The sequence below is a fragment of the Cyprinodon tularosa genome, unplaced genomic scaffold, assembly GCF_016077235.1.
Source record: "Cyprinodon tularosa strain WSP-4 unplaced genomic scaffold, ASM1607723v1 ctg300, whole genome shotgun sequence".
In the NCBI taxonomy this organism is placed as follows: domain Eukaryota; kingdom Metazoa; phylum Chordata; class Actinopteri; order Cyprinodontiformes; family Cyprinodontidae; genus Cyprinodon; species Cyprinodon tularosa.
In genome coordinates, this window is record NW_024039009.1 from 962,644 (window position 1) to 972,856 (window position 10,213).

General features: G+C 37.9%; 2 protein-coding genes across 2 annotated transcripts in view; one reads left to right on the forward strand and one right to left on the reverse strand.

Annotated features, from left to right (window-relative positions):
* Positions 1 to 10,213, reverse strand: part of iqgap2 (IQ motif containing GTPase activating protein 2) — a 65,269-nt gene that overhangs the window by 27,068 nt on the left and 27,988 nt on the right. Inside the window, exons 6-15 of the mRNA XM_038291816.1 lie at positions 10,069 to 10,136; positions 8,925 to 9,038; positions 8,657 to 8,835; positions 7,849 to 7,936; positions 7,528 to 7,691; positions 6,913 to 7,000; positions 5,490 to 5,653; positions 5,179 to 5,339; positions 4,597 to 4,721; positions 4,233 to 4,396 (exon numbers count right to left, since the gene is read on the reverse strand). Coding sequence (XP_038147744.1) covers positions 4,233 to 4,396; positions 4,597 to 4,721; positions 5,179 to 5,339; positions 5,490 to 5,653; positions 6,913 to 7,000; positions 7,528 to 7,691; positions 7,849 to 7,936; positions 8,657 to 8,835; positions 8,925 to 9,038; positions 10,069 to 10,136 — 1,315 coding nt within the window. The remainder of the gene's footprint in view (positions 1 to 4,232; positions 4,397 to 4,596; positions 4,722 to 5,178; positions 5,340 to 5,489; positions 5,654 to 6,912; positions 7,001 to 7,527; positions 7,692 to 7,848; positions 7,937 to 8,656; positions 8,836 to 8,924; positions 9,039 to 10,068; positions 10,137 to 10,213) is intronic.
* On the forward strand, positions 709 to 4,744 carry f2rl2 (coagulation factor II (thrombin) receptor-like 2). Its single transcript, XM_038291818.1, has 2 exons — positions 709 to 1,026; positions 1,770 to 4,744. The coding sequence occupies exons 1-2, from the start codon at positions 966 to 968 to the stop codon at positions 2,792 to 2,794; spliced, it is 1,086 nt and encodes a 361-aa protein (XP_038147746.1). The 5' UTR covers positions 709 to 965; the 3' UTR covers positions 2,795 to 4,744.

Genomic DNA, 10,213 nt, shown 5'->3' on the forward strand with positions numbered 1-10,213 from the left:
TAAAATCAATATGTCAGGTCAGAATAAAAAAAAAAATAGTGATAAAAAGTTTTGAACAGAACGGTATACAGTAGGTTTAAACCACAGCCTAAATTATGTGCATAAGGTGGTGACATTACACCCAACAAACATTCCAGAAAGGGGACATCAGAAGAGAGAAAAACAGCAGCCAAAAAAAACTTGTTGGTCCTAACTGGCAAACATCACAATAACTACAAACTCTGTTTAAACAGCTTGATGGCTGGACTTCCTTTTAGGCTAAATTTAGAGACCCCTGCAGAAGTCCAGGGTCATTCATGAGTGCACAATCCCAGGAAAGGAAGTCAGTGCAGCTAAACACTGAGACATCTAACAGATGTGGTTTGTTTATCTGAAATGAAAAGGCTCAACTTTAACAGAAAAGCTAAGAGATAGAGATCAGTAAAAGCTCATTTAATTCATCAGTTTGCATTGAGTGCTACATCTAATCTAACTGGAAATTGTTAAATCTCGCTTTTAGATGACAAAAAAAAAAAAAAAACACAAAAACATAATTTTATTATCAATCAAGCTACAGCATACAACCATTTTTAAAGGTAAAAAAGAAGAAAATATCTTGTAATGAACAAAACTAAGAAAAAGCTAATAAAAATAAAAAAGCGTTTGTTTACATGTCCCGGATGCTGATGGACCAGTGCACAGCCCCTCCTCTCCGCAGTGAGTCAAAGGGGAATTACTGACTCAGGCAGAAGGGAATTCAGTGTTCAAGCCTGAGCAGGAAACTGGATCACAGCTCCACACACAGACAAGGATCCCACATTTACAAACCAAGAGCTCGGGCAAAAAACAACCACCAACGCCGCTATTTACGCTGCAGAGATGCAAAAGGACAAATCTCACCAGTGGGGAGCTGCTGCAGAGGCCTACGACCAAGAGGACTGAAAACGGACGCTTTGGGGAACCTGGGAAATCAGCCTGAAAGGGACATGGCTAACTTTCTGAGAGGACTTATATTTTGTTTAATGGCAGCACAGACTAGTCAGCTTGGTAAGTTGATTAAAAGTTATTGTTCCCTAAAGGACTACAAAAAGTTTTCACAAAGGGAAGAAAATCATGGAAAAATTCTTGTTAAACCTCTGGTAGTTTTATTTTGATGCCATCGATGTTAAACCGAGTTACTAAAGATTGGATACATACTGTAAGTAATTTTTTTTAGACAAGGCCAGTGGAACCAATTGAAAATTAGAGTAATGGATAAGAGACCTTCCAACTTCAAAGACTCCTCACAAGAAAAAAATTAATCACAACAACACTCGCAAACAGCTTGAATTCATAACAGCTTAACTACAGCTGCAAACTAAACTGTGCTTTAAGCATTCAGTTTTAAGTTATTGTAGTAATTATTTGAGAGGCTATAGATAATGGGTTTTCGGTTTTTAAAGAAAATGTAAGCATGTATATATCTTTTTGAGAAATTAACATTAATTTAACATGGTCCAAGAACCTTTTGAACGATTCTTTTCATATTTCCAATCTGAAAATAAACTTTAAAAAAATAAAGTTGCATCTAAATCTGCTAGGTGTGGAAATCTAAATAATTTTTGGCTTTACTTCAATTATCTAAGCTATTGAATTAAAAAACTAACAGAATGATGAGTAGAAAAAAAACTCTTTGAAATTTTAGATGCTTTTAACAAATGAATAATAAATCAATTGTATTCTTTTTATTTACTCATTTCTTTTTTTCCTTTCTATTTATTATTTCATTGTATTTTTATTTGTTTTTACAGGAAATGGAACAAAGACTGCTCCACCAAAAAGTATGAGGGGTTCCTTAAATAAATCTAATTACACAGTCCAGCTGCCTGACCCTTTCCATGCAAACACTGACCCTCACCTGGATGTGGACCCTGAGGGCCCAGTGACGGTTTATACCACAGGGGTCCTCAGCACTTGGGTTATACCTTTATCATACATCCTAACCATCCTGGTGGGCATCCCCTCCAACACCTACATTCTGGCTTTCCTCAGAGTCAGACTCACTTCAAAGACCATCTCCACTGTCGTTCTTTACTTGAACCTGGCGCTGTCGGACCTGCTCCTGGTGCTGTCTCTTGCTCTACGCGTTCACTACCACCTAAACGCAAACGACTGGGTATTTGGTGAAATCTCTTGCAGACTTATCACGGCTTTATTTCATGGAAATGTTTACTGCTCTGCTCAGACTATAGCCTGCATCAGCTTGAAGCGCTACCTGGCTGTGGTCAAGCCGTTTCTTTACAGACGGCTGGCTAAAACCAGCCTGGCGGTGTGGATGTGCCTGGTCGTGTGGTTTCTCTATGGAGCCGCTATTGTTCCTGAGCTCCTGGTCAGGCAGAGCTTCCATATCACAAAGCTAGACATCACAACATGCCATGATGTACTTCCACTAGATGAACCTTCTCATTCTCTGCTGGTGCCGTTCAGGCTGGTGCTAGTTTTTCTGGGCTTCCTGCTACCCTGCATGGTTTGTATTTACACCCACATGGCCGTGGTTTATCACCTGGAACAAAGTTCCTGTGACTGGAAATTGTTCATCAGAGTGAGCACTCTGGTTTTTATCAACTTCGTGGTGTGTTTTCTCCCCAGTTGTATCCTGCATACAGCCCACTACATTCGCCTGTTTCATAGTGGCGATGACACACTGTATGGATACTATAGATTAGCGGTTTGTCTCTGCTGTTTCCACAGTTGCCTGGATCCTTTCCTCTGCATGCTCCTTTCCACAGCAGCCGACTCTGAGCTACAATTTATCCCCTTTAACAGGAGACTTTGAAATGCCTGCAGTATGAGACTGAACATTTATGCACTAGACGGAAAAAAAAAGAGACTATATCTTTGACTATTGCAGCACAAAAGAGAAGAAAGGGGAGGCTTCTGGGTTTTAAATATTTTGATGATGTTCGTGAGTTTATCTGATAGGCTTATGAACACCTTGGAAACTCAATGACAGGAAATGTACTAAAAACATTTACAACAATAGAGAAAACCACAAATTGGATTAAAATAGACACAATAATATCAATATTTTATATGTTTGATATGCCAATCTTGTGTCAGACTACTAAGTGATGCTACGTTAATCAAAGACAAATTTGAGCGAACATTTCTGCCAATACTTAACCCTCTGAAATTAAGTTGTTGGGGAGGTTAAAGCTGAATAGAAGGGCCAAACATTGAAGTCACTGAGCTCCATGAGGTGGGAGACAGAGTTAGGACTCAAGAGGGAAAGAAGAGAACAGAGAAAGTGTCCACATCTTTGGCATCTCCCAAAAAATTGCTCATGAGATATCTGTGTTTGTTGTCTCCTAAACAATAAAATGGCAATTCCAGCCTTCATATATGCACAAATCTGCCCCGTTCAACATGAAATGAGATAATCAATCCTGGTAGATGTGAAAGCATTAAACAATGAATCCCAGCATATGAATGCCCTACGCTGTTCAAAATTTACTGGTTAAACTCTTAAAATTCACTTTCCTTTCCTTGGAGATTCTTTAAGTAGAATTTAAGCATTTCCACCAAGGTTGTGAGACTGGTAATCTAATCGATTACCAACTCTGTAAGACTTTGATTTTAAGCACCGGTAGCTGAGTGTAAATACTGTGTTTAAGTAAACAGAAAACATGACCTGCAGGGCAATACACACTGGAGGATGGCTGATATTCATCCAGTAAGACAAAGTTTAGAATACCTGCTGCAAAAAATACTTTAATGATCCCAGAGGGTTATTAAATTAATAATCCAAGGTTCTACATCGATTCCAGGATTATTTTCTCGGTTTAATTCGACTCTGATTCCTGAAGTGGAAAACTACCCCTTAACGCTACCAGGGGTTCTGACAAGGTTTGTGCAGTGGAGACACTATTTTAACTGGAATAGAGCTGGTAACCAACAATCCTGCATTAATCAGCATTTTTGTCAAAGTTTTCACTTGGACTAATATTATTTGGCCTGAACAAACATGCACTTCTATACTTTCTAGATCCATTCTTTTGTAAAAATGTGTTTTCAATAATAGGTGAATAAAAAATGTGGATGTATACAACCTACTGTATTAATAAAACAATTTCAAAAACAGTAAAAACTGTTTTAAAACAATGAGCAATGATTTAAGCTTAAAAAAATGATTTCATGGACACTTTAAATGTATTTTTCCAAAAAAATTACAAAAAAAATAAAAATATATATTGATGATGATGATTGTGACAAACCTGGCAGAGAAGCTGTTTGATGTGATGAAGTGTGTCATGGTAGTGCTTTGCTATGGCTGGGTTTACTCCCGTCAGCTTGGCTGTAGGGAGGAGCAGAGCAGCGAGGGTCTGCTGGTGATCTCCTGAGTTTAGGGCCTCATTGATCTCTGCAATAGCTATGATACCTGCAGATTGACAAAAAAAAACAACAACTCAGTCGAAATTAAATTACATCTATGATTTAATCATTTTTATTTGAAGCCTCTTCCTGCATCTGCTGCATTGAACCTTCGGTATTTAAAAAATTTTTTAACACTGAGAGGTTATTTTTAACAAAAGGCGAAAGAAAGCTGCGATTTTGTGGACCAGAAACAAAGTTTCTTACGTTCGTGCTCCTCTTGGACCTGAACGTTGACCATGTCAATACATTTCTGAACATCGTTCCAAGTGAGAAACTCTTGGCTCTTGGAAAGAGTTTCAGCTCGCTCTTCAATAAGCATGTCAGCATACCTAAAAAAGGATTATAAAGAGTTCAAAAAAAATCCTGAATCATATTCATAAAAAAAATGTAAGCTTTAGAAGGCTCCTAAACATTCAACAGAATTCCCTACTTTAAAAAAAATCCAAGTCAAAGATTTATCAGTTGTTTTTCCTTTCTTGTTTGTGGCAGGTGGTTGGGCAGAATATGGACAAATGTTTTTTTGTTTTGTTTTGTTTTTTTCCCCTCGTCTTGTCTTTATATTTCCATATATACAATATTCTTTACTTTATTAACGACTCAAATTCAACACAGTTCCAGTCTGTGTGGGAAGCCTGACATCATACCATGAGGTTTGCAACTTTCTACTGTTCTCCAAAATAACAGCAGCACAGACCTGTGCTGTGACACTGGTCCGACTGTTGTTATTGAAGAACCTAATAAATGTACTAATAATTTCCCTCATTAAGTTAGCTTCTTAAAGTTTACCTGTTGAGGCTGTCATGCTCTATGTTTGTAAAACCCAGAGGAGAGTCCGTTAGCTGTTCAATAACAGCTTGTGTGTCTTTCGTGTCCAGCACTTCGTTCAGAACGGCGACAGCCGACAGCATCTCCACAGCTACGCTGAGCTCCTCATGGCTCAGTCCTGACTATTAAACATCAAGTAATGAATCAAAACCAGTAGAATATGTTTTAAATACACTGAGCAATACATCATAACATGACAAACATTTGTTGCTTTAAGGTAATTTGAGCAGATTTGTGTCTATAGAGCTGTAAAGCTAAGCTGGTAGTCTTACCCGTCCTCCTTGAAGCTGCAAACTGAACAGCTCAGCTTGATACAGGTTGGCAGCATTTTGGTAGACAATTGGCAGCTGAGCCTCAGGATTCAGCAGCTCCTCCACCGTCTCTGCAGCGTTTCCCAGACGAATGGATGTGTTGATCCGTGCAACTGCCTCAAGTTCTGGTCATAAAACAGTTACAGTACAAATGTTATCTTCCAAATAAAATGACTTGGACCCCCGTCTTATTGTCTTAACATCAGTGTTGAGCAAGTTACTTAAAAGAGGTAACTAGTTATTGTTACTAGTTAAACTGTTAGTGAAAGTAAGTAGTTACTTGCCAAAGTAACTATGAAGTTACTATATGATCTGATGTCGAAGAATTTGGAAAACCCTCCTGTTATTGGAATTTTAAATACAACTGGTGGTTGAATTATGGAATGTAAGGTGTTAGTTTATTAATTAATAAACTAAGTAATTAATTTAACGGTCCACACAACAACATCGAAAATCTGCACCATCTTGGTGATTTCATAAGTGAGTTGAATATGATTATGTAGATGTGATAATGTTTCTTGTGTATAACAATACAAAAATTATGTTTTGGCATCAATATATTTTTTTGCACATTTACAGCCTTCAATTGTCTATAAAATAGCTATGAAACTCAAAAGCAATTTAAATTAAAATACATACATCACAATAGAATTAAACAGCAGTTACACTAATCCAGAAAAAAAAAAACTAGCAATACTGTATGTCTCAGGACTTTAGCATTAGAAAACGTAAACCATGGAGGTAAAATCCTTATAGCCCTGAGATGGTAAAAACCAAGTGTTGAATAAAGGCAGCTGCTGTCAGTCAATGTTATGATGATGTGAGGAGCTTCTTGAAATTCCAGCTCCTGATCAACAATAAAGTCTTTGTTTCTGCACATTACGAGCAAATCACATCAATATGACGCCTTCAGTGAGCACTTTTTTTGTAGGAATGCCGTCACTGAATCAGTGGCTCTGCACCATCGTCTCTCCTCTGTGTTCATTATGAAGTTAAGCATAGTTGTGTGCACCACGTGCACCTACAAGTGCACATTGTTACACGTGTGCTTCCACCAGGATGCTGTAGTACTTATTCATACACAGTAAGTAATAAATAAATCTCTTTAATACATAGTAATGACTGACTTTTCCAAACTAATTAGTTACAGGGCTAGTTACTAGAAAGTAACATAGGTACTGTAACGCGTTACTTAATAATAAGTTAGTCCCAATAGTGCTGAACATTAAATCTGATAAAGAAAATAGAATGGAAAACATTTAGGTATTTTAATACACCTTAAAAAAATCTTCTGACTATAGTGGATAGAGTGAAACTCAGTAAAAGATCCCTGTGAGTGGAGTAATTAAGAAGGCGTCTTATTTGGATTAAAAACTGGACTCACTTCGTTTCTCTGCCTCAGCAAAATCATTACAGGAGCTGACAATTCTGTGGATCTCCTCTTTGTCCAGCACCACCGACCTCCCTCCATCCTGTGGGTCCAAACAACACAACAATAAACATAAATCTTTCAGCATTTGTTAGGCTAGTTCAAGGTTTGTACCTCAGCAAGAGTTTAAGTCCAACAAATGTTTCATTAACTTTCAAAAAGGGTTTATTCGGCATTCTAATGACTGATGGTGGGAACACATCTTGGCATCTAGATGGGGGTTTATTCAAACAGTTTCAGCTCTTCTGCCTGCACCCACCCACCATGCTGGTGCCACCTCACACCTCCCTCCTGTTTAAATACCCTATAACTACACGAATCAGCATCAGATTTTAGTAGGCATAAGTACTGCAGATTTGGGGTTCTTTCACACCCCTGCTCTCTGTCTGCCATTTCAGGTCAGAGGGAAGGGGAGAGGAGCGCACCATCAGGTCAGTATCAGGGTGGAGTTGGGCATTGAATTTTTAGATTTAATTTCCTAGTCTTGGTCCGAAATAAAACCTCAGGGTTTCTGATTTCAGAAAGTTCAAAGTGCAGCCATTTGATTAAAGGATCCCAGAGGTATTGTACCTTTGATTTTTGTTGGATGTAGGTTGTAAAATGTTCCAGGTACCAGGAACCATTTGCCTCCTGGACACCAAGCAGTGACAGATCTTCAAGTCTGAGAGCAGCCAGCAAAGCAGCTTTGTCTTGGACCAACACGGCTTCATTCACTTTCCGTACTGCTGCCTGGGCTGAAGACAACACTTAGTGATGCTCAACTTACTTATGCAGAACACAGGATCATCTAATACAACTTTCTAGCATTTAAATAGAAAAAAATAAATAAATAAGAGTAATGAGTGCTTAGGGAGAAAAGATCATGAGCTCGTCATGTGTGCTCATCCTCACTGTTGACTTGATCAATGCAGCTCTGGATTTCCTGCTGAGTCAGTAGCTCCTCATAAACATCCCTTTCTTCTGTAGCAACCGATGATCGCTACAAAACAAAAATACACATGTATTCTGATTAACATTCACAATATAGTTGTTTCATATTTCATAGTTGTTGTGTTGTTGCATTGGTTTACATTTTTCAGATGGGAAGAAAGGGGAAAGTTACTGTTTTCACAATATTTACAAAGAGTGTGGGAGGAGAGACAAGGGAGTAAGAGAGGACGTCTAAAGTCTGGGAAATACAGCTGACCATGCAATGACTGGAATGTGCTTGCAGAGAGTGGGGAGTGAAAAACTACTTTAGTTAAGTCTTAATTAAAAGTGACCCATTTGTTCGAATTAAATAAATATTACCTTTATTTTTTAGTCTGTTTTAAGACTTAATTACTTTAGGATAAAAAACTGACGGGTTGGCCACAGACCTTGTCATCTGGTATCAAGCAATGTTGTCAATTCAAAGTAAAGCAACAAGGGATCAGTAATGTTCCACTTCTTTATAAATTCCTGTAATTAGTTGCAAAGGTTAACACTTGTTTGTGTGTGTGGGGAAGGGGGGGGTCTCTGGAGGAAATCTGTTTCTACTATAACAGCAGCAGATCACAGCTACAGATATGTCGTACAAAAGCATTCACAAAAACTGTCTGTTAAGTCCCCAGACAGGCCTATTTTTCAAGTTTCTTCCTAAATATTAACATCCTTTTGCCGCAACATACAATTCATCAATTCTAAAAATGCAAAGGAGCTACAGGTTTAGTCTTCTCACCCTTCCTGATGACTGGTCCCTCTTCCGAGCCTTAGCCTTCCTCAGTGTATCCTGGTAGTCTTGGGCCAGAATTTCCTGCATGTTTCTCAACATTGCATTAGGATTTTTCAAGGCTCCCATTGTCACAGAAGCCTGGCCTCTTTCAACTGCCTCATTGATGGCGATTACTGCAGCGTGTACTACAACAGATGTGGATATAAGCTGGTTAGTGCCAGAAAAAAAGGCTGTTGATTATCCAATTTAATCCTCCCCAAACATCAGAACTCACAAGCGGCTTCATCCACAGAGAGCTCATTGGTCAGGATGCCTCCGATTTTACTGAAAGCTGGCATCTGAATCCCATACTTCTCCAGTTCCCTCCTCATGTTACTGATCTCCTCCTCTGGAGAACAGAAAATCAAAATGAACTGTATAGCACGATAAGGTCAATGTTAACTTTGTAGGGTCATTTCATTTTCTTTTAACTGTTGTACTGGAGTACTATGGATTATCAAGGAAATAAGGATCTGTTATTTATTTCCTAAGAGTGTCTGTGAATTAAAGTTCAAGATCTAAATTAAAACCCTGATCAGTACCCATAGATGTGGAAAGTGTTTATTACCTTGCAAGGTAAAATGTGCTAGAACCAGCTTAGGCACCTTTTTCTGCTTCCAGAACTGCTTTAAATATTAGATTAACCAAACAGCCTGAAATCTTTCCTGAACTGTGATCCAAATACTCTAATACTCTAATTCCAGCAGATATAATAAGGGGTTATTGAGCTACAGTGGCCTTGCTGTCACCTATTATTCTCTTAAGCATGAGGTTAACTGTACTGTAAATATTCCTTCACACAACAGATGCTAACATATTTCATGCCATCTTTAGAAGAACAAATACTTTTCACATTCTGAGGATCACTTTTACATTTAGCAATTCTTTCAGCAACAATATATACTTAGATAATTAATAGGTGGTTTTACTGTTTGTGGCCACAAGTTATCAAACAGTTATATACATATTATTGTTGATAATTGTTTGCTACACAGAGACAAGATAAACACTTTAGAAATAGATGTGAAGGGAACTTAAGAACGTTTACAATAAATGTTCAGAGAAGGAAACTAATTCAAAATGAGAAAAAAAAATCCTTAACTTGCAGTAAACAGTAACAAGCTGTTTAAATAAGTTTAAAACAACGATGCTTTAAAGTCCTCACGATTTAGATTTATTTCACTCCAAATATTTCCCAATATAAACATTCAAAGATGTGCATGCCCTAATGTTATGATGCGTGTATACACATTAAAATGTAAAACAGCCAAATGCAGCTTCTGACCTTCAGGGAAGTAGTAATAGTTTATTATTCATTTTTTCTTTTTAACGTTTTCTAAGGCTTGCTTTCAGCAGAACCCAGTTTCTACAGTTTTTACCTGTAAAGTCGACTTTCCCCAGCAGGTCCTGGATCTGTGGCGCAATCCCCAGTTTGTACAAATATAAGCTGAGACAAATAATAACAGGCATTAAAAGTTAGGGTTAAAAGTATAGTTTCAAATAACAAAAAATAGCAGAGAAATG

Bases quoted from the DNA above. Each gene is read 5' to 3' on its own strand.
- f2rl2 (XM_038291818.1), top strand. From the start codon at position 966: ATGGCTAACTTTCTGAGAGGACTTATATTTTGTTTAATGGCAGCACAG. The intron at 1,027-1,769 runs GTAAGTTGATTA...TTGTTTTTACAG, and splicing joins AGCACAGACTAGTCAGCTTG to GAAATGGAACAAAGACTGCT.